General features: G+C 48.9%; 1 protein-coding gene across 3 annotated transcripts in view; it reads left to right on the top strand.

The window, feature by feature from the left end:
- LOC126571005 (Kv channel-interacting protein 1) overlaps positions 1 to 27500 on the top strand; it is a 34700-nt gene that overhangs the window by 582 nt on the left and 6618 nt on the right. Inside the window, exons 2-4 of one of the 3 annotated variants that reach the window (XM_050229196.1) lie at positions 595 to 1246; positions 25207 to 26036; positions 27496 to 27500. The exon at positions 27496 to 27500 is cut by the window's right edge and continues 62 nt beyond it. In XM_050229196.1, coding sequence (XP_050085153.1) covers positions 25881 to 26036; positions 27496 to 27500 — 161 coding nt within the window. In that variant the 5' untranslated portion in view covers positions 595 to 1246; positions 25207 to 25880. Of the gene's footprint in view, positions 1 to 421; positions 1247 to 25206; positions 26037 to 27495 lie in introns of all 3 variants that reach the window. The other 2 variants (XM_050229195.1, XM_050229197.1) reach the window with 2 other exon arrangements.

Below are 27500 nucleotides of genomic sequence, written 5' to 3' on the forward strand. Positions count from 1 at the left end.
TCTTCGTCTCAAGCTCCCACCATGGTGCGAGGACGCGCGATTTGGGTATAACGGGCTGACAGGGAAAGCATTCTGGCCCAGAATCCACAGGGAACCGATTCCCCATGCCCAGAATCCTCTTAAGATGTTGCTCCCAAGGTGCGCACCGCCAACGAGCACCGGAAACTGACTGAAAGCGAACCCCAAAAGATCCATAAAGGCAACAGCACCACCAGAACTCCGTTGGTCTGATATCGTAGTGTCCCCTTACAATGAATAGCCCAACTTTTTGGGGGAAAGATACACACGCAAATTAGGCCGCGACAGAATCCCTCCGGGGGTGTTCTCTGCGCTCCTTTTTTGGCCTGATGCTCCCCCTGTCCCAGGGCCCGAGTTGTGGGAAACTCGTTCTGTATCAAGATAAGCAAATTTTCATTTTCAGCTCAGAAACTGCTCACCGGTACTGGTGGTCGTGGTCGTAATAAGTGAAAAAGTCTCATCAACAGCAGACCGTGGCCCTCAACTGATCATATCCTGAATATTATTATTATTATTATCATTGATACCAACTCCAGCCTGGGTAGTTCTAAGTGAGTCTTTCCGTTGATTTTACAGTGACAGTGACTTCAATCCAGAGTATCGTGTAGAGAGCGAGAGAGCCCACAAGCTAGTGCCGAAAATGGAGGTGCCAATACTCGTTACGAAGCTCGTTAAAGTACGAGGAGACCTGTGAAGAAGGTGCCTCATTTGGTGAGAAAGCAAAAGGAGGAACGTGATCGTGCTGCTGTGCCGTAGTAGATTAGTGTTGCAAAAAAAGGCAAAACATCGAGATCCGACAGATCCGTTAAACACAAGACAACGTAATCGTCCTGCCGTCGTCCTTGCCTTGATTTTGCGTGCCCCGGATAGTGAGCAACCATTCCAAACCTAACCCAAACGTATTATTATCGGTACGATCGGTATTGTCACGGGGTGGTGCTCGAACGTCGTCGTCGTTGTTTTCGGCACACCTTGGTGATACCGATAACGTTCCCGATACCGACGGTCGTACGCAAGGTGTTAGGTCGTGCCAATCCAGTCACGCGCGGGTGTCTGTGTTCGTTAACAAGCGATAATGCAACCTTGAAGCTGAACCGATCCCGAAGCACACCAATAATGACATCGAGGAGAAGCGCGCCAACAGCAGCAGCAGCGTCGTCTTGAGCTCGCTAACCGTCAACATCGTGAAGAGGCCACCGATAACGCCACGGTCGCTGCGATAGACGCTGTAAGTTACCCTTTCCGTTAACCTACCCTCATCCCTTAACATGAATAACAAAAGGAAGAGCACCAGCTGCTTCTCCTTCATACGCGCTCAAGGATGCACCAGCCAGTGGCGCGGGTTTCGGTCCTCGGTCCTCGGAGCCCAGTGCCCGGTGGTTCTGCTCCACTCACGCTCCACTGCTCTGGCCCTGTGCGTAGTAGCTACAGCTATAAATAGACCCTTGAGTATGTGTTCGGCCATACGAGAGGCTCCACGCCACCACCACCAGTCGTCATTGGCCTTGTAGGCCTTCTACTGGAGTGTGGGCGTGTGCGTACGTGTGCATTCGATTGCCTGGGGCACCTACGCTCGAGTGCTACCTGTAGACCGAACCGAATGTGTATGGGCCCCCCCCCCTCAGGCAGATGGTAATCGGCATCCGTGGACCCGTAGCCCACCCAAGAGCATACCATTTTGCGCCTGCAAGGTATGTGACACAATTGCCCAGGCACAATCCCTGCCACCCCACCGGTCATATATGGTCTCGTCGCTGGTGCACTTTCCTAGCTCGTCGAGCGTTTCGCAATCAGCGCACGGTGGTGGAAGGAAGTGGGTGGGTGGAGTGACTAGAAATGAATACTCCCGCCGCTTCCCGTGCTTCTGCTAATCCTGTCTGGCGTCTGAGGCGAGGGGTGCGACGGCGCGAGCAGCAATCGTTGTGGCTCGAGTGTAGATTTTATCCATTTTATGACCCACCCAGAGGCCAGCGAGCCAGCTTTCAGCTTCGCGCATTGCACTCTCTCCCGAGGCCGCACACGCGGGACACAGGGATTTCCGTCTCTCTCTCTCTCTCTCTCTCTCTTTCTCTCTCTTTCTCTCTCGCTCTCACTTTCGCTCTTTGTTTCTCGCTGGGAAGTCGGGAAGTCTTTCGCAGACCAAATCATATTGCCTCTCGTTGGCTTCGTCGTCGTCGTAGTCGTCGGAAAGGCATCTCTCATCACGATGTAAACGTGTCCGGCCGCATTACGACGATGTTGGTAACGGCGTCAGCAGAAGCAGCAGCTACTGCCTCCACCCACCAGCGAAAAGAGGATGCGCCCAATATTGTGCGCTCCCTGCCACCGCTGTTGGTGTGTGTTTTTACGCGATTCAATGTGATGGTGGTGGTGGTACCATTCGTCGTTATCAGTGAAACGCGACGACGATGACGATGACGACGACGAAGACGAAGACCGCCTCCGCGCGCAAATTTCCACCCTTACGCGCTCGTGGTGTGGACTGGTGTGCGTAAGATAGCTTGCCAGCCAGCTAGCCAGCCAGCCAGCTAGCCAGCCAGCATGCCATCCATCCATCCATCCGTCGACGTCGTGTTCGTTGCTGGAAGAGATGGGAATTTCGGTTTCTTGGCAGCCGGGATAGCGATCCTAGGGGTTGGTTTTTGGGGCTGGCTAGTAGGGCAGTCGCCTTGTCTTCTTCTTTTCTTTTGTTTTCCTTGGATTCGCCTTGGACTTATCCCGGATGCTACCCCTAGAACGGACGATGGGCGTTGATGGACGGTAGATGAAAGACCGAGAACTCTGGAAAGGAAAGGAAAAGCGTAAATTTCGTGTGGCAATTGAGCTAGCTTCGCACGATAATTTTGTTTTCAAAAAACCTTCCCAGCGAACAATCTAAATGACGAGATAGAACGCTGCCGTTAGACGGTCTGCTGTCATTAGTAAGTTTCCGGACACGCCACCTGCCCGCAGCAACGAAAAGAAACGCTGTGTGTTGCCATAGAAATGGGTGAAAAGGCTGTCGGAGGCACCTCGTTGTCATTTTTTTTTTGCAACCAACACAAAACACGGAAACCGTAGCGCATCAGGTTGCCTCTGGCTAGCGTGCTGGTTGGCTGACGTGAACCGTGAAAACGGTTTCCAGGCCAGCGACAGTCGTACTGCTTCCGTACGGTCCCACCCGGAAGCCCGTGAAGCAGCAGTGGGTAAATTCCATTTTGCCGGTCTCGGTGGCTGCAGAAATGCAAAAATGCTGTTAATGATGGCATGATAATAACCGCATCATTAAATCACGACAGCGTGACGGAAATTTTATAACACACCCCGCAAGTGGGGGGCTTCACGTTGCATGAAATATGTCCATTGCATGCACTGTGCTATTGGAAAAGGAACTCCTCGCAATGCACATTAAGGTGCTGAAGGACATGTAACAAGACGAAGAACTTTTTTCCTGCTTAACAATCCAGGAGAGATGGCGCATGGTCCTTTTATGCGCCATAACTTAGCTTCCAGTAGACCAAATGTCATGAAATTTGGACTGAAAGCCCCTCAAAGATGCACCTTTCAAATAAAAATACACACATTAAGCTAGCACCTCCAGAAATTTTCTTATGCAAAAAGTTCTGTTTACTTTGCGACAGACTATGTATGTAATTTTATTCTATACATATGCTGGAACTGTAGATTGGCTTTATATCAGCAATCACAGTAGTAATAAAGAAACATTTTTTCAACTCTTCAACATTCACCACATTTATTTGAGACCAGTTGCAGTTTGATTACGTGCAGTTTGAGATATCTGAGTTTTTTATCCATTTAATTTGTTTTTACAAAACCCTGGAAGTATGCAATTTTACGGGCTACCTGGCGCCTCCATTTCAAAGGGCGCCTCCATCATCGGGTTTTTAGCAACGGAGCTACATAATTTCGTTTTCCCGTCACGGCAACCAGTTTAGCCTTTACCTCTCTGTTCACGAACATCGGCACCGATTGGGCATTGGTGGTAAAAAGCAAATTTAATAAAACCATACACCACCAAATTATGTGGCCCACTGAATGGTTGAAACTTTAAACTGCGGCGCACATTAGTTTGCGATCCGTGCTCTAGAATAGTCTCGTATCAAAAACGAACACAATTTCTACTGGCGCCCATACTACGTAATTTGATAATTGCATGTTGAACGTTCCATCCTTTCGGCACTTCTAACGACTAATAGTACCCCTGGCAAGGGACGTACGTAATTATCAGTTGCACTACAACCTTGCTGCCCTCCCTGTACCAGACTGACAGAAGGGCAAACGTATATTGACACCTATGGCCACCATCCAAACGATTCCAACGCTGACACTCTCCTTAGGGTCTTTTCCAGTAGGCTGGTTGGTGTTTATGGATGCAGCATTGTGAACTGCCTAACCTGCTACCGATACCTCGTCCTAGAAGCGAGCCGAATAGCTCAGGAACGTCAGGTAACGCTTGGCCGAAGGATTGTCATCATCATCATTACCAGAACCAACGAGAGGCACCATGGGCATTGGTCGCACCATGTGTCGGTCAGGTCATGATGAGTCGGAAGAAATTCCTTCGTCGTCGTCGTCGTCGTCGTCGTCGTCGGTCCAGAGAGAGTGTGCCTAGAGTAGTTTTGCGCCGCACCTCCCGCACGCATGGCCCGCAAAAAAGCGTCCATCCTCTAACCATTGCCAGCATGCAAAAGCACAACAAACAAACCACCAAGACCAGCCCTGGCGGCTATTGAGGCGGCGTTGAGGACGACGACGTGTTTCGTTCGTCCACACGCAATGCAACACGTTCGTTTGTGGCCTCCCCGTTATTACGTAACGATGGCCGAGAGTAGCAGCAACGGAAGGGAAGGAATGGCCACAGAAGCGAGCAGCTTGGAGGCAGCAAAGCGCTTAGCATGGCCAAGGCCAAGGCACGTACCAGCAACGATGACGATGAAGACGACGACGAGGACTGGTGGAATGGCTGGTGTTTGAGTGGGGTTTGGGTTTATTATTTAGTGTTTCGCTTGCACAGTCCAGCGGCCAGCGGCCAGCGGTGGCAGCGAGGGCGCCACTGGCAGCAGCACAACATTCCGGTAGATCCCACACAAAGGATAACGAGGACATTCGATGCCAATTCGATTCCCACGATGATAAAAACATGATTCAATTTGTGTGCGAGCGTCTAAGGGAGCTAAGACGTTCAACGTGATGCGCACGATGCGTGTGGTTGTGGTGTGGTACCAGGTCACGGATCGAGATCGAGAGGGAAATACACTCAAACGGAGCCATCTTGCACCGCCATGGCCACCGCCAAAAAGGGGTTCCATCCAACGGGGTCCGCGGGGGTTGTTGTGTCATGTTTGCGCGAGCGCCTCAATGTCTCGCGAGAAAATGGCGAAACAGGAAAATGCGGAGTGCGCCCGATAATAAATGGCGTTGTTTTGCGAGACAATCTGTCTCCTGTTGCGGTTTGCTGCTTCGGTTCCTCCGTTCTGCTGCGCGCCAGCTGCTGCTGCGGCTGCAACAACAACACTTGCCACATTGGCCACTCTCTCTCTCACACTGTCTTGGTCCACCTTCTCGTTGATTCCTTGAGGGCACATAAATCCGTTATTCTTGCCACTAACTCCACGACCATAGCCTGGGGGCGTGCGCAAGAGAAACAGAGAAAGGAACTCGCAAATCGAGCTGTTTCATGGCACGTGGCAAATGTCTCCCTGTGAGGAAGGCGATAAAAGCGGGGTGGAAAAGTGTGGAAATGGATTGTAAATGTCACACACAAAACGCACCAATGACGCCATTACATCGACAGCCGAGCCGGAGAGGCCAAGAGATCTTCTTCAGCATCTTTCAGCGATTCGATGATTTATGAACAAAATTGATTTATCGCATCGCACCCATCGGGTGGTGATCGTCAGGTAGTGCTGACCTTTCGTAGGACGGTCCTTCAACCGTGCCTGGGCACCATTCGGGGGTGGTGCCAAAACCACATCAATTACTCCTTTTTGCTTCCATTGAAACAAGCTTTCCATTTTCAATTCGCTCCGAAATCGTTTATTTTCATTTTCTAATACACATTCAGACACCCACACTCGCTCATGCTCATGGGAGGGTAGAAACGGGGTGGGGGGGGGGGGGGGGGGGTGATTCGATTTTCCGTCATCCCCAAACCCCACACTCCCCCTCACGAAAAGCAACTCATTTCGGTGGTAAATGTTTGGCAAAAGTTGTGTTCATTCTTGTCCTTACATCCCTTGGCTTTGCACGCCCACCGCATGGACCGTTGTTTGCGGATGTTGCCCCCACATAGCCCCCTCGAACCCCCCTCTCACAACCCCTGTCGCATCGCCGTTGTGACCTTTTAACGATTCAATTTATTTGCTTCTCATAAAAATCTGCCGATACGCACCGAAACGATCCAATCAACCGTTATCAATCTCACGCGTAACAGGCAATGTTGGTGGTGGTGATGCTGCTGCTACTGGAAGGAAGAAGCTCACACAGGCACACGTACGTGAATGATGGAAAGAAAACACGGGCGCACCCGACCCTAAATCGACCCAGGAGCAGCACCACGCCGGGCCAAGAATCGAAGGAAAACCGAAAATATTTCCATTTCCCGGTCTGATCATTTTGCTCCCTTTTTTGCGGGTCATAAACAATGAGACCACCGCTGTACCGCACCGCACCCACCAATATGTGGCCTCTGGTAGTAGTACGTAGTGAGGATCGCAGTTCGGGGTCCTGGGGACTCTTTGTTCAGCTACCGGCTCTCCGATACCGATCCGGAAGGTGATAAGTCAAATGGCCAAAATGTGCCGGCTCCAACCGGGCGGAGGGGGGATCTGTTCTTTGTCTCTGCTCGCTAAAATGGAAGAGATCATTGGGACGACGGTATTGGTACCATAAATTCAAGCGCTCCCCTCCTGGCCTCCAAACGACCACCTTATTTCATGGAATATTCCAAGTGATTGACGTCATAAAACATGCCATTCGGGCAGCTTTTTCTTCTCCTCCTCTGAGGGGGAGTGGGAGATTTTTTTAAATAAACAATTCCACGACAAATTATCTCTCCCTCGCTGGTCGGGAATCTGATGTCCAGGATGGAATGAACTGAGGAAGCGTCCTGGCTCGAGAAGCGTAACATAACCTCACTTCAAACACCAGGCGTAATCATCGCACAAATCCAATCGAACACACTTCAACAAACTCCGCACACCCATCACCAAAGCCGATATCTTCATTTGGTCAACAACTTTCCCCGTTGGAGGGCGAGAGCGCCCGCTCTGGCTCCCGATCGTATTTCAGATTGTGGTGGCCCGGTACGGAAGTCATGGTGCAGTACCAGGACAAGGGTTGCCAGGCGGAAGTTGTTTGCTATCCGGGTGCTTGGTGGGCTCTCGAAGCTATTTGCCCCCGGAGCTTTCCGGGGAGCTGAGATCGAAACGTCGAAACCAAGCGTGCGCCAAGCAATTCGAGTGAGATCCGAGCACTTTCATGAAGCGTTCGACAAACGCTCCAACCAGGGCGCCTTGGAACCAAAGGAAAAGGGATAAAAACGAAAGAGAGGAGAGGTCTCCGAATGTGGATTGGTGGAAGTGAAGTGTATGTATATCCAGCAACAGATGCCAACCGACGGGACCAGACCATTAGCAGTCGTTCGCTTCGTCCGTTCGTTTCCTGTTCTTCAGTTCTTCAACCGAATCCAAGAAGTCATACGGACTTCTGAGTGCACTTCGTCGACAGTTGTCAGTATTGTCAGCAAGCTTCTCTAAGGACTGCCGTCCATCCATCCATCGATCGCACCATCGAGGGAAGAAGCTTTTGAAAAGAGGCAACCAGAACTCCGGATTCCGGACTTCGTTCCTTCGCTTCCATCGTGTAACGTTAATTTCTTCCGTTCCAACGAACAGCGTCGAGGGTATTTAAGTCCCCATTGCCCCCCATTTACCCACGAGACGCTCAAGCGAGGCAACAGACGTCGTCCACAGCTCGGAACTCTTCCAATCAAGCTGATCCTTTCAGAAAAGTCCGTCCGCATCGTAGCGTACCGTACTGAGGGTGTTCGCAAGGAACGGTATATTGCGGTGGCGTATACGCCCAGTAACTTGTCCAGCGGACCAGCACAGGATACACAGGGACGGGGAAAATACAAAAGTATTATCCCAACTATTGGTACTCTATTTGCTCTTCCCGCTGGGATCGCTATACGTGCTTCCGGGCTCGCCGTGTCATGACGTTGTCAGTTTTGGGGTTAACAACACTATTATGCTAGATGCCGGTTAGATCATCCCACAAGTCGGAGGAACGTCGGGTGAAGATTTACTTTGCCTTTCCGCATCCGGAACGGAAAAGGGGAGGGCGCTCAAGATCCGGTAAAAAGCATTTCGGTGTCGACGGACGGGACGGAGCACAATCAGGCACAGCCTTTGGGGGCGTGTGCACTGTTCACTCCGTATCTCGTACCAGTATCAGCCGGTGATGCTTTGTTCTGCCTTTTCCGTTTCGCTATTCCGAATGTGGAGCGAACGAGATCCGACCGAGCACCATCTATCTGTTCGCACCCGTGGTCCCGCCATTGTTCCCGTGGTCTAATGTTATCGGGCTCGGACTGATGAAAAGTACACACAGTTTTCATAAATATTTGCAATGATTGCGCCCCCGGTGCCGTTGTGCTGGAGCTGAAGACCTTGGATTGAAGCACAGCGCAACGAAATCCACTTGTTTGCCGACCTCCCGGGCCGACCGTTTCCTTTCGTTTTTATAATTTGATCATGAGCCAGCTGATTAACAGCAAATACCCCTGGCCTGGCAGCAGACTGTTGATCGGCACGCAGAGCGAGGACGGTGGAGAGTAGCTTGAAAAAAATCCGGAACCATGCGCCTCCATCGTGCGCTGCAATTCTACGTAATCCTGGTTCAATCTCATCGTCGTCGTTGTCGTCATCATCGCGGAAAAACACTCGTCCGGCAGTGAGAATGAATGGGATAATTAAGTGTTCGCCATTAGCACATAAGCTCCTCGTCGTCGGTTGCTTGGTGTTCATGTGTGAGGATGGAAGTTTATGAGACTGTTGTGATGAAGCAGCACCATTCCCCAAAAACCATGACCACTTGACCGGTTATCTTATCGTTCCGTGTGCTGTCTGCGACTGTTGGTGAAATATGTTTTCTCTTAATACATCACTTTTCATCCGCCAGTGGCTAGTTTTGTTAGTGTGCCATTTATGGCTGTAGTATGATGCGGCATTTTGCGGCCAGAAAATCCAACCATTCATTCAAGCGTTCGTCTGTGATATTCTCCTCATTTGGCTCGGTAGCCCGATGGCCCCTGGAGCAGCATCAACGCAACCCAAGATCCAGGAACGTGCAGACGGTATGCAAACTAATTCGATCTAGATCTGATTTCATCAGGAAAATAGGCCAACCATAGCACCACCACCACCATCATAACCTTACGCGCTCCAATCATTCACTAGGCTCAATTATCGTTCACATAAATCCGATTCCGATCTCGGGCCATCTCATTAGCAATCTAGTCACTCCACAAAAAGCACAACACCTCTCCCCCCCCCCCCCCCCTGTGCGGCCAACTGACAGTCCGATTGCGTCTATCACGGTAACACCAATGCCGAACGAAGCACCCTGACAAATTTACATAGAACTTCACGAGCGTTTCAACATTAAAATGTCATTAAACAACGATTGAAACTTCTCTCCTTCGTCGTGCGCCTGTCAACTGGCGGACAATGGGAATGGCAATAAATTGAAGGAAACCCAACCGTCTCCCTTTCCTTCAGCTTCGATTATCGACGAACGAACGAACGAACGAACGGAAGTGGTGGAGGATGCAGGAGATTAGGTTGCTGCCTCCCCCCGTTAGCCGATCGTTATTGATTTTCGCAAAACACTTGACGTCTTTAATGGCAAATCCTCCAGGGGGTGCCCGAGGATGCTAACAAAGAAAAAGGAAAGAGGAAAAGACGGTCCCTCGGTGGGAGCTCCGTCTCCGGATCTCGCAAATCTAATTATCAATAACCAATCAATCAACCGCTTCTGCGGGGGCAGGTCGGAATCGTAGTAGCAGCAAAAAAAGGATACCATTTTTAGGCACTGTTTACCGTGCGAACAGCGACTTCAAACGGAATGGTCCCTCGGGCAATGGTCGAAAGCCAGCGTCAAGGCCGCCGTTTGCTTGCTGTTTTGTGGGAGCAAAATCATTAATTTTCCATTTTTCTCTTTCGACAAAGAGAGAATCGCTGGCTTTGGTGTTGGCCACGTGGAGGAGCAGCCAGTAGCCAGTGCCTGTGTTTCCTCTGCCTTGCCACCTCTCACTTCAAAGTGGGCCGCGGTTGAAGATGATTTTGTGAATTATTCACCGAAAAATGAAGCCCTCGCGGATACGGCATTCAATCGATTAAAGGTACTCCTCGACTGTTCGCCTCGACGAAGAGGAAGGGCCTCTACTTTTTGGTCTGCTTCTGCAAGTGGCCAGGACCACCCCGCCCCCCTCCTGGATCAAATATTTACGAACCGCAACCGGAGGGGAGACGTGGAAGGTGCCAGAACAGTGGGTGTACCATCTTTGGATCTCTTGGCCCTCGGTGGGGGCGCATTTTCCACACACTATCCATCAACAGCCTGACAGCCAGGATTCCCACCGAAAGTGTAGGCCACTGAAACACACGCCAGGTCCATCCTAAGCAAACAGAGACTTGCAGACGTAAACGAGGGAGTCCGGTGAGCTCCAAAGGCACCAAAAAGGCTTAATGAAGTAACTTACACCCAGCCGCCACTCTCCGATGACCATCATTCTCTTCCCCGTTATCGGCTATCAGAGCTATCAGAGGGCCCTCTCCCCCTTCACGAAAGTACACGTTAATTCCGGGTCACTTGGCACGGACCGTTCCGTTCCGTTCCGTTCCGAACCGATACTTGGCTCGTGGGCACAACCGGTATCCGCTGCGTTGATGCGTAACCATCAGAGGGATCTTTCATTCGTTCGTTCGTTTGGATGGTTCGCCGAAAAACAAATGTCTAAATTCATCGGAAACCCCGCATCGAATACATAATCGATCTCCATCTCGCCCGCTCTCTCTCTCTCTCTCTCTCTCTCTCCTTCCATCGAAACCTCAAACCATCCGTTGGGAGTTGGAAATTCAATCAACTAGAATCATTTTTCTTCATCCAAGCGTCACTCGATGGACAGTGGGCGCCCGTTGTCCTTGGGGAAGAAGGAGTTCACATTTCAATCGGTTGCGCTCGCCCCAAAAAGGTATTCATTTGTCGGTTGTCGCACGGTTGGTACGCGAGATTACGCAGAAGAAAGACAGACAGACAGAGAGAGAGAGAGTCTCGCAATCCCAGCTTGTTCTGTGGTTGCAAATTTGCGCTTCAAGTTGACTAGAAAGAAAGTACGGGACGAAAGAAGGATCTCTACAGTAGAGAAAAATCGAAATCTGTTCGAAATGGATTTGCCTCCACCTCGAAAGCGAGAGGCGGCGAGAACAAAATCCATTTTCACTTCACCGGCCCCCGGTTGCCGGTAAATAGGAATCGAAATTCGGGCTCACCGCTGCTGCTGCTACTGCTGGTGATCCCGGGGTTTTTTGGCTTTAGCTGAAGAAAGTTCCGCCTCAACGTACCCCACGCACATCCTTTCTTCGTGGGCGAAGTGCTTTCGATTTTCATTCGTGCCAATGAACCTCTTCCTTTCGGCGCACCGCACACCATTCGAAGCGAAGCGAGTTCGAAGAAAGTGTTCCCTGAAGAAGCCACCCGGGATTGGATTGAGCTGAAGACAAGCGCCACTCGGCGCTTCTTGCACGCAAGATGTGTCTCTTCGAATAGGAGACTGGAAAAAGTTTTTCCAGAAACAGAAGTAAAGGGTAAGCGAAGGGCTCGTTGCTCATTGGACTGTGGGGCTCGTTTCGTGCGCTTCATTCAACCGTGAGGGGCTCAGCTTCCGCCAAAGGAGACACTTGGGAGTGGCGTGATTTCACTTGGGGATTAGTTTGATGATAATGATCGGCAATCGGCCCCTTCAAATTGGTTGGCACCCGGGGACACGTCACTGGCCAATCGATTTTATGTGAACGAAGATGGTCAATAGTTTCGTCCATGGAGCAATATTGGCATAATTTAGGAGCGAGGGAATTGCTAATCAAAAGAACGCGCTGCGGTTGTTAAAGGAATTGGTTTGAAGACTTGAATTGAGTACTTTAGGTTATCATACTTACTCTTTTTAAACACTTTTCGTTAATGTTACAATCCCTAAGAATGCGGCATTGAGAAATGCTTGTTATTTATTCAAGACTTGCTCATCAACTGACGATGCAAAACGTCTCCAGCGTCACTTCGATTGAAACTAAAGTCACGCGACATTACAACCATAACCTACTTCGATTGCAGGACTCAATACACCTCGCCAAGTTCATTCCTTTTTAAGTAAACTCGTTCCTAATCGTGGCCAACTGCGCCTTCGCTTGTCGTCAATTAGCGCGATGGCGAAACAAACTCCCTAATCCACCGACGATTAGGCCGTGGGCTGCCAAGTCACCTGTCACGTTGTCGACCAACCAACCAACAGGCCGACGAACCAACATTCAAATTACACGTCAAACACACTCCCAACGCGAGCGAGCCCAGCGCTTATCGTCTCATCCCCTAAAACCAGCGTTCGACTTGAGCAAAGCCCCGGATAAGCCGCGTCCACGTCGACGTTGAGGTTGCTACTTTCACTTTATCGACATCATCATTATCATCATCACCGTCATCAACAGCAGCAACAACAACAAGAACATCAACACTGACCGACAGCATGGGGCTCGTTCGTTCGTTCGGACGAGCTGCGGTGGACAGAGGGCGCGAAATCAATTTCAGTCCATTAAACATTTACGGGAACCGGGAACGAGGTCTCTCCCTCCGTGTGGCCTCTCCGTTGCGCTTGATCACCGTGATCGTGGTGTGGCATGGCGCGGAAATCAAAAATCGAAACAATCGCCATGCCCACCCTCCGCGGGCTCGCGTCTAAACGCCGTAATGGACAAGGCTTGTTCGCGGGGGTTGCACCGTAGCGTCACTGCAGTCATCGGGCTGTCGAAGCGCCTAATGGGCGGCAGATATGGTGAAAGGCCTGACCATCCGGAACCGATAGCAGGGGGCATAACGCACCCCAAAACAAAAGCGTTCTACGTTGCTTTCCCGTTCAATTGGGCGTTCAAATGCGCTTGCTATGCTCCGGGAGTTACTCGAATGGCTCCAGTTAGGAGAACGCAGCTATTGCTTCTTTTAAAATAATCCCAAACGTGTATATTAACAGCACTAGATAACAAAAGTGGATAAAGTACTTGACATGTTTGTAAAAGCTAAAAAAATGGGAAGCTTCTAATAAGAACACTTTTCAGTGGAATGAAAAAAAAGAAACAATCCAACACATCACAATCACCTTCCGTGGCCCTTCCAGTTGTTTGTAGGCTAATCTGGCGCTAGGCTTGGCACTCACTCGGTTAGGCTGTCGTGCAAAGGAAAGCAGCTTCGTCAGTCGAGCTCACCGCTGGTAGTGCCGAGCAAACAAACTGTAGCCACCATTTCCCGGGAGGGAGCATCCATCACCGTCCCCATTAGCGCAGCAAACAATCATAACACACATACTAATACACACAAAAACACACGCCAGCTGGGACAGTGGGACCTGTGTGGCGCGAAAATAACAAACCAAGGACCTAAACAACACCGACGTGGCCGAGGACGAGGACGGCGCTGGTGATGCTGATGGTCGAAAAGAAAGCAAAACAAAAAGAGCAAATACTACCGTTTCGTTCGTTATGGGCGCGACGAGCGCCGTGGAGTGAAATGCACATTTTCTCAACGCAATCCGACTTCGGAGATGGCCCCCGGGGGCTGTGGGCATGCTCGTGTGATAATCAGACGGAGATTAAAATTTCATGCTCCGTCAGAGAAGGAGAAACCAAGCGGAGGGAGAGTCACGAGCAGGGCCAGTCGTGGGCTTTCGGCAAACACAAACGCACAACACAACAACAAGAAGCTCATCAACGTCAGGCCGCCCAGTGCCAGCAGCCGGTTGAGTTGCAAGCGGAGGAAATTAATTTTTCACTTTTTAAAAAACTCACTCCGTCCGAGCTGGTCCCTGTCGGCCTGTTTGCTGGCGGGTTTGCTGGCAGTCGGAGTTGCCAACAGGAGCAGAGTTGAATAGCATGTGCATGCCGAGTGCCGTCCGGTTGAATAGCGCGAAACAGAACGCGCGCTTTTAGCGCTGCTGAAAACTGAACTAAAACTCAAACTGTGACGGGCAACTATGGGTTTTCAATGCTTCGAACTAAAACCTTCTCGGTGAATGTGAAAACTTAGAATCGGTCTGTGCAACTTATTCAACGCCGTGAAACTCGCGATGAGCTAACCCTTTTGTGGGTTCATGGAGCTCGAAGCTGAATGAGAGCAACGGTCTATTGACTGCGGATTGGGGATTCCAATTAAAGGGCGATGGAAATTTTCTTTCATCTCACGTTAATACCACATTTGTTGAAGCAATATGCTCATTGATTGAGTTGCAGTGTGCCAAGCAAAGGTTTTAGAAACATTAAATTCATCAAGAAAGCAAATGGTATTTTATGATAGTTTGCAAGTTGTATCTATTACTTGCATAATTATAGTTGTCTGTGGATAGATCACGAGTTCACAAGGAATGTTTTTAATAATATCACTCATCAATCCTTCACTGCTATAAACAATATGTTTTAGTATCATTTGCGCCTTCTTTTAAACCCACTCCTTTCACCAGATAAATAATTAACTAATTTAAAACAATCTGCACAATTTACAATATTGATTATTTCCTGATTGCTCCCTGTTCCTACCCAGCAGTTTCTGTTTTACTATCGATATAAAGTGAAAAGAGTCTTATTTTTGTGCAAGAATATTAGGTAGTCGAATAAGTCTTTTCGTATTTTTGGTAAAACTTCAAAGGGATATATTTTTAGTTTTGAGCAACTTTATTCAACCAAATATTATCCATTTTGGTTAACCATCTTTTGCCATTTTTCGGCTAAAGACATAATTCCTTTAGTGTAAAAACTCCGTGGTTTATCGTTAAAAAACTGTGACACGTAGTTTTCACATGCTTCTCTTGAAGGTAGCGGTACTCCACTAAGGGAGTTTTGCATAGAACCAAACAAGTGGTAATCCGATGGTGCAAGGTCTAGGCTATTTGGAGGATGCATCAAAACTTCCCAGCCAAGCACTCCCAGTTTTTTCCGAGTCATCAAAGATGTGAGTTGTCATGGCGGAAGACGAAGGCCTTTCTGTTGACCAATCCTGGCCGTTTTTCTTCGATTGCTTGCTTCAATCTCATCAATTGGTCACAGTAAAGTCTAAAATTAATAGTTTGACCATTCTGGAGTAGCTCATAATGATTGATTCCTCTCCAATCTCACCAAACGCAGAGCATAACCTTCCGCGGCGTCTTCCTGGCTTTGGGACTGTTTGTGTAGCTTCTGCATTCTTGCACCATTATCCTTTTCGCACATTATTGTCGTATTTGATCCACTTTTCATGTCCTGTAACCATTCGCTTCAGAAACGGTTCGATTTCATTCCGTTTCAGCAAAGAATCGCAGATGTTAATTCGGTGAATTAAATTTTTCACAGTCAATTCATGCGGTATCCAAAAATCGTGCTTTTTTTTAACCCACCCTTTTTTAAATGGCTTAAAACGGTTTTATAGTGAATGTTTAGTTCCTTAGCGATGTAATGGCTGCTTATGTGACGATCCTGGTCTATCCTTTCAATAATTTCATCGACTTTAGCAACGATAGGTCGGCCAGAGCGAGGTGCATCTTTGACATCAAAATTTTCAGAACGGAAGCGCGCGAACCATCGTTATGCTACACGAACAAATTTAATTGGAGGCTTGCGTGGCATTTTTCCCTTTTTTGTAGAACATTTTCAAAATATAGCGAATTTCTTCACTATTTTCACTCATCTTTGAACAGCTATAACTTTTTGGCCACTGCTCCAAACTCTGTTTTGTTTTGATGAAAAGATACATCAAATGTCCCTTAACACAACGAGGTATGATATGACATAATGTGATTGATAACGGTGGAGATAGACGACTCCAAAGCCAGCTATTACCAAAATACGAAAAGACTTATTCGACTACCTAATATTTGGAAAAAATATGTAACAGACCCGTTTAATTATTGTAACCATTTGCGGATTCATCAAAAATGGTCATTACCACCCACTCTTAAAGATCTACTTTAAAAAACATAGCCAAACCATCATCTTTTCCAGAGTTAAGATAAATACTTGAAGATACAATGTATCCATTTTAACGTGCCTCCTGAATAAATAAGACGCACACTGAAATCATATCACCACGTTATCACCCTGTACCATACTACCGCCCATGAAAACCACCACCTAGGTACAGCTGGGCCCAAAAAACTTTAGAAAGGTTGTTGGTGAAAATGTTAAAACCACCTCATCGGTACACACATGGGACACACCGGCGTCCCTTCCAACGGCGGATATATCCATCAGTTTATTGTTTGGTAAAGGGACAGGCTAAACGACAGGGAGCTAAACCACCGAGTGGGGATCCCTGCCAGCCACCCGCCAATAGAGTTGTTTAAATCAATCTTCAGTTAAGCATCGCAGCATTTGCAGGCGCTTAGCTAATCATAGTTTCACTTCACTTTACGGGCTCTGGAAGTGGTTGGGTGGCTTTGGCTCATCGTAAACCACATCAGGACCGTCTAGGGCTCGAGGGCTCATCAATCCAGCCCTTCCCTCTCCCACGGGGGACCGCACACACACCCTGAACCTTGGGGGTTTTCATTATAATTAGCCATCGGGCCTGCGCCGAGCCGAGCCAAACCGTCTCCGGAACCATCGCCTCCGACCGGACCGATCCTCCGCTGGTACTGACGTCAGGGCAGGATTCCGCTTAAAGTCAGCGGCTGCCGCTTTGGGCTTGCCTTTTGGGGCCTCGGTTCTCACCGAAAGCATCGCCCAGCATCGCATTTTCATCGCGACGCCTTGTTGGAACAACGCGAACAAGAACCAACGAACGAACGATGTAGAGGGTGGTGGCGTTGGTGGTGAGCAACTTTTAATTATATCAGGATTTTTGGTAAACGAACGAGCGAACCGACGGTGGTGACGCAAGCAGCACTTCGTCCGTTTCGTCCTGCTCGCTGCTCCCACTTCGAGCATTCCCGTGGGTGCAATAAGCATCGCGCACGTCTCATCTTCGACGGACGACGGACACATGTTCGACACAGACACACGCCCACACACCCACACAACCTTATCTCGCTCACCACGGTCCCCGAACCGAGCTAAGTGCTTGGCGAAGCATTAATGAGCTTTTACGATGTGCCAGCTGGGAGTACATCGAAACCATCGCGCATTACATGGTCCCTCTTCTCGGGTTGCACCGGGAGCGGACAAGACCGCCCCGGCGTAACGGTTTTTCCCGGAAGTACGCCCATTTGGGTCGCGCTCCCCGGGTCGAGATGCTCGGATGACATTCCACTACTTCTGCTGCTGCTGCTGCTGCTGCTGCTGTGGCTCTTATCTTTTCACATCTTTTCGCTGTTAGCAACCACCCACCCACCTTTGAGGGTGGCGACCTTTCTTTAGCCTCTGGCTGACAATGCGCGCTTTTGCTTCGCTTCTCTTTTAACAAGCAGCATAACATGCGTTCGGTATTTCAATATGAAAAACCTGCCCTTGCTGTGTTCGCTCGCTCGCTCGCTCGCTCGTGCACCTCCTTTAAATTGCTTCAGCATTGCAATTCCAACATGATCTGGATTTGGATTTTGAAGCTCGCTTTCTGCTTCTTCTGGCCACTGACTAGCTCTGCACAGGCCAGAACAGGCAAAGTAGAAGAAAATGTATGAAGCAGATAATTCAATCTCACGCTCGTTGCGCTCCATTCTGCGCCATAGCAGAACATCAAATTATTACGAATCACAAACCAGGCCTCTGCTGAGGCTACCATCGCAGCCATCAATCCATCCATCTTCATTTCATCGCACCACGGTCCGACGGTGGGCAAGAGAAATGATTCCTTTTTAAAATCCAGCCCAACAAAACACAAACGAAAAGACGTCTCAGTTGACGCGACGCGAAAAGAAGATAACTAAGACATATTTTCTCGCGACGAAAACAAAACACCAAATGGCGTGCGATGGAGGCGCCCCGGGTTTTTACGAACCGGTTGGAAAGGAGTTCATAAATCATCGAACCTTTGAATCGCACCGTGGCTTATCAGTTGTGGCGTTTTTTTTTTTGTTATGAAGTTTGAAGCCAGAAAATGACACCATTCTTCAGCACAAGGTTGGGGTCGTGACCGATGGTGACGTTTGTCTCTTTTTGTCTGTTTGCGCTGCGTCATGCACGTCGGTACCTTTCGGATCTTGTGTCCCTCCAGGAGCTCCACAGGGCCTGTAGGTAGCCAAAATGTCATGTCAAACTTTCACCCATAAGCCGCTTCATGCTGATCGCGATGTTTTGGCTCCGGGTGCAGGATCCGCTCCTGCTGACTAATCGAGTAAAAAAGGTCCTTAGATTTTTGGCCTTATCACCTGTTCCCCGACTCCGACGACGAGATATAAATATGTGCATAGTGTGCACGAAAACATGAATTTCCTTCCCTGCTGAGCGGGATATTATTACATCTCGTGGTGCCAGCGAGCGAGAATCCCTTTTCTTCTTTTGAAACCGAGGACAGCGACGTCATGGGTTTGTGGTGTGTGTCACAGAAGGTGATCTCCAACACGGCTGAGTCGGCTTTTCTCATCATCGTGGTCCACGTTTTTCGTATACATTTTCTCATTTTCTAATCAATTTCGCCCCTGCCCTTCCTCGCCCCTTGCGTCGTGTTTTTTAATTCCTTTTTTTGGTGAATGGCAAAAGGGTCGCCAACGGTCGGTTTCTCTTCTTAATACCGGCCAGCGAGACAAGCGAGATGGAAACTTTTTTTTACCATTTTATCTCGCCATCTTTTCTTTTTTTGGCACAGACGACAAGACGTAGAAACCGGCAGGAAACGAGGACACAGTATCAATGGTCCGAGCCATATTTCCATTTTGGAATGTTTTTGTTTGCCTTCGCCGGATGGACCAAGCGACGCTGGAATCCGAAATATGGTTGGAATTTAACCTGGAAGTTATCTTCGGCTAGAGAAAAAAAAAACCGGGAGAAAATTGAAAACCAGGAATAGGAAGATAATAGAATCTGTACAGTGAGACACACGAGCTCGCTGTTTCGAGCTAACGACACCACAAGACCACTTACAGTATCGATCGCCAGCAAATCGCCTTTTCATCGAAGCGTTCGCAGAGCATTATTGTATCTTTGCCAACACGAACCCGATAGTGTGTCCGTTTGGACATGGATAGCCAGCGCAAATGAACGTCAGAACGAACGGGGGAAAGCCAAAGGATACGCCACAGACACATCATGGAAGAAGGAAGACGATCGAGCCTTTCGCTTCCATTTACGCCATCTCGTTCCACGCTGTCTCGGCATTATGATCCTCGTGGACTGTACCACTTCCACACGGCATATCCGCGCTATTTGCCGGCTATCGTTCACCTTTATTTATTGCCAATTTGATGCACTGACAGGCCAACCGACCAACTAACGGTGCCGGGACACCGAACGACCGATAGGACACGCCTGTCTGCTTGATAGCACACCATGGAGAGTGCCTTATTAAAACCTCCTGGACATTGCGTGTTTCCGGTGCCCCAAAGTTCGAAGACCACCAAACGAACGCCAAAGCGAACGCTGGTGCTTGATGAATGGCCACTGGATAAAAGTTTGCCAACCAGTGCCGCAAGGCAACGCCAATCGGACCATGGTTTAGCGGGTGTCCGCTTATCTTTCGCTGTTATGAATTAGCTTGCCATTTTCCACTGACAGCCCCACCGCTGGCCATGCGGTCAGGGATTTTCCGTTTTCTTTTCTCTACTTTATTTTCATTTTTATTCAAACACTTGGCCGTCGACTCAAGGAGCTCGAAGCAAAGTAAAGATAGTCCGCAATTTCGAATTCGATTTGCATCTCATTGCCTGCGGATATGGATCACTTCGGTGGCCGAAGGACGACACCGAAGGAGTTGAAACTCTTTGTGACACTTCTGTCGGTGTATGTGTCTTTGTGTGCCCCACAGCAGGACTCCAACCCCAAAGACAGCGGTCGGAACTGGCTTCGGACTTGGAATACTCGCTCCCTCGTAAAAGAAAGCAGAGTAGTTTCCGAAGTAAAAAGCCAATTCCGCATCATCTCCATCTTCCGCGATAGCTCCTCTCTCACCCTTAACCAGGCCATAATCGTGGCTTGGGGTTTTTGTTGTGCTTTGCATAATGTGCCGGCCGCAGCCACACATAAGCGATGAGCTCGTGTTGTAATGTCTCTATATCTTCGCTCGAAGGTCCCCGCAACACAACGGGTTGCGAACTTCGGTTTGACAGTTATTTCCACCTTCTTTTACCAATATTATGCTTTCGGCCGGACCCTTATCCCCGGCCAGGCTGCGTCGGACCCTCGAACCATCGAATAGCGTTGTACGTTTTCTATTCTATCGGGCTTCGGTCCTCGGAAGGTGATCCACGATTTGGCCGGAGCACCACTAAGCCATTTTGTTGTGTAGGCGACACCTTGTTGTTGCGTGTCAGGTCACGGGGACAAACCCCTGGGTTTGCTGGTCATTTTTTGGAAGGTGAACCTTTTGGGAGACCGATAATGAATGCATTCTAATTAAAATTATGCTAATCCGGGTGTCCAATTTAGGGATTTTCTAACCCAAGGGGCCCTAACCTAGACGGTTTCGCCTAGTACAACAGAAAACTGAACTTACACCGGACAGGCCAGATTAAACATTCGTTATCCTTGTTGGAAACGCACCGTGAAACTGCGGGAATGTTGTGAGGCAGACTGACAGTTTTGTATGCATGTGAACTATGTTAGTCCTCCGCTGAGTGAAAAATGAGATTACATTACCGGGATGATGCATAGGTTGCGATGCACTCCAATGCCACCTGGGCGCCTGCTGAGAGAGACTCTTCAGCGAAATCCCATACATCAGTGTCACCGTCCTTATGATGACTTTGTTGGAAAAGTACAACAACCTAGCCCTTCCCCTTTTTTGTGGTGGTTGCTAACCATCTGCTGCAACTACGAAAAGCCTTGTCTTAATCATCTTCTACACAGCCAACTGTCCAACTCCGTTCGCAAACATTGCACTCACCGTGTGCTACTCGTCTGCTGCTGGTCCCAAATCCTAGTCGAAGAGAACCGAGGTGCGTGTTTTTGTGTCATCCAGTGTGACAGAGCCCGGCTCCTCCCGGAAATGCATGTGAAAATGGAAAATAACAAGCGACGGGCACACGAATCTGGGGTTCGAGGTCCGTAAGTCCAATCTCCGGCACGCCTTTCGCTGTCACGCGTATGTCCCAGATGTAGACCAGCATCCAAATCACATACAGACACGGGCACAGTCGACAGAAAGACCATACGGCAGCTCGCCAGGAGCTGGATGTTGTACTCAATGTTCTGGAAATCTGGCAACATACACCCGGTGTTGGTGCCGACGCTTCTCCGAGAGGGCATCTCGAGCCAGTAACGACCGGAACATGGCGCAACGATGACCCGCCTTATTTCCAGTAGCTCCAGGCCCCCTCGAAATGGTAGGCAGACGAAGCACTGGCGCCATGGTTGCTGCACCGGGACCATAAAAATCCTCAAATGAATGTGCAGTAAATGGTGAAGTGCACACTCGAGTGCACGTTTGCTGCCGCATCGGTGCGCATTGATGGAATTATGTGCGAGTCCTTTGCATATGTGTGTATGCTGTGGTTTATGTTGGCAGGTTGTGGAATACGCTTCCAAGCTTCCTGGGAATTTATTCTACTATGGCCGACTACAAACATCAAGCGCATCAATCACGGATTTTTTTAACAGTCTGTTGTGACAGTTCAATTACAGATTTGGAATCATCTTTCATCCTTTCATTAATACTTTCCTTTACCTCGCTCTTCCCCGACCGAAATCATGATCTATCCTGTCAACGGATTCGGACACATTCATTCACAGCCACATTATCACCTGTTACGGGAGGGGGCGCTGGACGCAATATCCGGCGCTGCCGGCGTAATGTAATTTTCAGCTCGCACTTCGCGCACAGTCGAATCCCGAGCGAGCGACTCCCTGTTATTGGATTATCGATTTCAACACCCAAACCGTGGTACCGTCGTACATGTGCTCTGTTGTACTGTCCAGGCAAGGCCAGGCCAGACCGAAACGCATCCAATCCAACCTCGCTCGCTCTTGGCACGCTCCTGGGCCAGAATCCAGGGCCTTTAGGTCTAATGAAAATTAAAAAGGTCAAAGCGCAAAAGAGGGCGAGCTCGTATAAAAAAAATGGCGAGCGTGAAAGCAGCGCTCCCGAGACCCGGGAACCGGCCAGCCAGCGTAATCTAATTGAAAACGCTCATTCAATTTCATGTGCTCCATTTTGGCACCGGTTCGGTTCGGCGAGTTTTTAGGCGTGACCTTTCGCCTGCATGCTGGGCACCTGCGTACTCGTCCTGCCCCCTCCCAAAACATGACTTTTGCGAGGTTTCGTGCGGAAAATCAAAACTCGCGGAATTGTTTCCACCGTGATCCTGTAAATGTACCGTTAATAACCGTGATGATAATGCCCACGTTATTAGCGTTATGCAAACGTTTGGGAACATATTTTAATGGTTGTTATGTGAAATAGCATCCTTTACATGGTGTTTTGAGTGATTGCTACCATAAGTTTCTCTACTCTGCTATTACTTTTTACTCTATTATTATATTTTAAGAAAGTTTTTCAGCTTATAATTAAAGAGGACTTGGAAAACTATTTTACTTATACCACAGTTACTGCACAACAATCAAAGATAGAAGCTACTTCAAATGGAAAACAGTTGAAGCTGAATTTCCAATTTCAATCACTTGCATCACCTAATCAATTACGCATCGGCAGCAATCCAACATGTTCCAGTGCTCGTTTGTCATGTACAAACTGTGCTCCTCCTCCGGTCCGCTTCCCTCTTTCCACAAAACAAAAGCGATACAATCTCCATCCGTATTCCTGGCCACTGCCTCCTGTCGTATCGAGTTGCTTGGGCTTCGCTACACCGACCGACCGACAACCGGAACACGGACGCATCGGTCCCCTCGGATGTCTATCGCACATTGTAATTCGCCCGTGGTGGCACCGACACCGACGTCTGTACACCTTCGATTGCATCAATCCCATAACCTTATCCTGCTGCTGTCAAAGGCACGATAACGGTCAGTTCGTTCGGTGGAATGGTGTGGGGCGCAATACAATTGCCAACATCAACAACCGCTTTCCACCCACGGGCAGTGGGCCACCGGGTATGCAACCAACCAAGATAAATGGTGAAATCTGTTTGTGCGCGAGCGTATGCTCGGTACGGTGAAACGATTTGTTGTTATCGTGCTCACATGGACACAGGATAAATGGCCTTGTTAAGGTTGCTTGTTGTCTGCGTGGCAGCTAATCCGGGAACCGACTCACAGTCCTGCTCACAGCCGGTTTTGCGGCTGGCCGTTTGATTGGGAGCCGAGGGCCAGGCAGCCAATTCGACCCTTGTCAATGCCAGCGGTCAGCGGTGGCCACGGCCGGAAACCCGCTGCCCACATGCCAATGTTTGCAATTAAAAGCTCGTCCGGGGCATTCCTCAAGCGTGTGGCAAGCAGCACACAGCCGCACGCGCGATCAATAATGAATTTTCGGACTTGGGACTTGGGCAGGAGCATGCTGCAGATTCGCTAGGTCTGGTTCGTAGCCACGGTTTGTGGTGCACTCATGTGGTCGTCCCAGACTCCGTCGCAGACTCCGTGGTGCTCCGTGCGCGTCGTATTTGCGTCAAAACTCTCAGAACTTGAAACAGGAATTCGGTGTAGCCAAAATCGACCATCAGCCGCAGCAGCACTTTGGAAAGTTTCCAACTTTTTCCTCTTGTAAAATACATTTTCCAACGTCGGAGCCTTTGATCATTATCATCATCATCGTACTACCTCTGGTGCTGGGTTATGGGCAAGCATTTTTCCAGCTTTTTTTTTAGGCTTTTCCCCTTCAACAATTTCGCTCTCGGTAGGTCATGCATCGCGAAGGTAACGGCACGGAATGAGATACACGGAACGGTCGGTGCGCCATGCCGAGGTCACGATTATGAAACGAGTCCACCGTCTTGACGTCCTTGTTAAACACGTTTTTCGGTACTCAAGTATGCCAAGGCAGAAAGCTGAAGGTACTCGAGCCGGCAACCGACTGCTGCTGCTGCTGCTGCTGCTGCTGCTACTGACGTCGACTGACCTAAGCCCACCGAAAGTCGCCGAAAATGTTCTTTGCAACGTATTATGTGCCCCATCATCATGCCTCCTCTTTCTCCTTCACCTGTGCACAATGTTCAAGAGTTTCATCTTCTCATCAGCTCCCTCAGCAGCTGCCAGTGCCAGCCGTAGATTGTAACCAGCCGTGCGAGACCAGTTCGCTCCGGCAGTTCAAGCTCCGGGAACGTGCGCAATCGAACAAAACTCGGTCCCGTGACCGAACAGCAGGGCCAGGGTTGCTCCAAATGAGTTTTTTAACTTTTCGCCCGTCCGCGGACATAAATCTTTGGTTCAAATTAACTTGCGGTTAAAATTTAATTCCCTCTCTTTGGCATACCTTATTCATTTTCACTCTCTGCACGTGCGACGAAGTTGTGCGTCAGCTTGTCGCATAAATCCTGTGCTCCAATTGTCTCACTCAAAAGACACACTACGGTATGCTTTGATCATATTCATATCCCTCCTGCTATGGGCACTCGGTGGGAATTATTCATTGCCTCAAGTCATCATTCAATGATTAGGCTCCTGGTGACGGAAAGCCAGCCACCCAAGAATGAACCTCACCTACGGTGCCTCTAGCATGCTATACTCTTGGGATTAATGTGTCTAACCGGCGGTGTTCACAGCTCACAGCCATCGGGCCCCAATTATGTGCGAAGACTAATTAAAAACTCGTCAACCGGTTCGGAACCGGTTCCGAATGACAAATGATCCAATAAAGCACCGGTGAAGATTCGCTTCAAAAGCTCTAATAATATTCATGTTTCTCTCATCATTTCAGCTCACTGATCCACATCGGCAATCGACAAGAATCGTCAAGTCAGCATCAGCACGGTTGCACGGGAACCGGTGTGCAGGTCCTCCACGACACCTCCAAGGGTGCTCCATATCAAAAGCTCATAAATCAATCCTGATCGAGCGAGCTGCAATACCTGTCTGCCATCGTCAGCCATCGCCAGTACGTGAAACTTTGTCCGCGAGAGAGCGAGTGGCCTGGCCGAGCAAACAGCTCACGGTCAATCACGGAGTTCCCTCGGTGGCCTCGTTCCCGCCTGTCGACGCTAGGAGTCGCCAGGGGGTGAAAAGTAGTTAACAACGCATCGGGAACCATTTTCCTCGGAAGTGTCGGAACCAGGCAGGCGAACACCGTGGGCCGAGGAAGCTTGGAAAGCATACACAAAATAGCCCCCCAAAAGGGCAGCAAACTAGGACGCGAGCGAAAACGTCTGCAAGTGAACTGTCCGAAGGAAATTCCGTTCAAAGCGAGAAAGTTAATTAAAGTTCACCGGCGTTGGCGGCAATCGGCGCGGGGTTCGGAAGTTGAATTTTTGAATAACCATTCTGCGATTGGCACGGCCTCTAAGTGTATTCGTGCGTTGGGCGTGGCAGCAACAGCAGCAGCAGCAGTAGCAGCGGTTGTGGTTTTTGGGGCCCCCGGGTTAGGTCGATGAAAAGATGGCCACCCCACCGGACAGCCCCATCGAGGAGGTGGTGTACGAGCTAGAGCCGACCCGGGCACCGAAACCGATTCCGGTTGCGCTCGAGGATCTCTGCCGGTTGACCAAGTTCACCCGCCAGGAGATACGGGTCATGTACCGGGGCTTCAAAACGGTAAGTGGGGATGGAGATGGAGATGGAGACGAGACGAAAGGTCGGTTTGCATTCATCCATTAGCATTGGCAGTAGGTTTTACATTTCCGATGCCCATTAGCGATGCCGCTCATCTGGAATCTTGGAATCCGGCGCAATTTCCAAACGCACACATCACCGAACATCCAGAATGCGGTGAATCGATTGATCTGAAAGGAAGAAGAATATTCACATACTTACATGGTGCTTTACTGGATCCCTAATTGGATGTGATGCCGATGAGGAAAACATGGAACTGGGGAAAAAATCGCTGATGAAACCGCTAGATTGCTTCAGAGAATGTTGATTTTGGAAACAATTAATCACAGTTTTCATAATATCTTTTGAGTACACGTTGAAGTGGATACTTTTACAAACAATTAAACAATTAATTATCTTAAAACTGATACCAACGGATGAGTTAAAATTTGTTCCAAACGCTAGAAGCTACCGATGGTATTGAGCTGCATTTTAAAGTCGCAGCTTACTGTGCGCGATACCATGACGTTAATGGATGTGTTTACTATGTTCCGTTTTATTCAAAATTATTGAATTTCTTTTTGTGCATAAAATCGGGCTTCAGTTCTGAATCCGACAACATCCAGAGCATAAACGGTATGCATTAATTAGTAGCATATCGTTATGCTCTCTTCAGGGCCCAGTCTTTTTATCGTAAGCACACGCTGCTCGTGGAACGTAAAACACTATTTATTTACCCAAAAACAACAGTCCGAAAGCATTTGCCAATACAAATTAAGTCGGCTAGACTCAATAGAGAGCGATACCGTTTGACATTCCGTTTCTTTTTTTTATTCAAACAACGAATGCGCTCCAAAATATATTCCAAATCCTCTACCTTTACTGTTCGGGTAAACAGAAAACTAGATTTATTAGCTTTACATTCACGAAGCGCAAACACAAACATCGCTTCCATTTAAACGCGTACGCGCGCATTTATGCATTGCCCCGTGATGGGCTCCCGGCAGCGGCAAACACCATCTGCCCGATGCCATGTAAATATAGCTGTTGGCCAAACAAAATTCCAAATGCAATCCTCCCGGCCTGGCTCACAGACTCCAGCTGACAAAAAAAAAATAATGTCGCACACCCACTCCACAGCTGGCTCATCGCTCAGGAGAAAGAAATCAATTTCCCGTCACGTCAATCACGTGAGTGTGTGCGTGTGTGTTTGGATGGTATTTTGTAAATTCACCGTTTTCCCAATATTTTGGTCACGTTTCGCATGCGCACATAAATAAATCATCGAACATTTTCCCGACCAACAATAGCGAACCGCGAGCAATGGCTATAGCATGCAAATCGCGCTGGAAATGGATTGTTTCAACGTATGATTTGCTCCAGCATAGAAATGAGGCATAGAATAATGTAGAAACAACGGTTTGCTTTCATTGAATCTCGCTCCCTCTTTTCCCCGTTCCAGGAATG

The sequence above is a fragment of the Anopheles aquasalis genome, chromosome 2, assembly GCF_943734665.1.
Source record: "Anopheles aquasalis chromosome 2, idAnoAquaMG_Q_19, whole genome shotgun sequence".
Classification (NCBI taxonomy): domain Eukaryota; kingdom Metazoa; phylum Arthropoda; class Insecta; order Diptera; family Culicidae; genus Anopheles; species Anopheles aquasalis.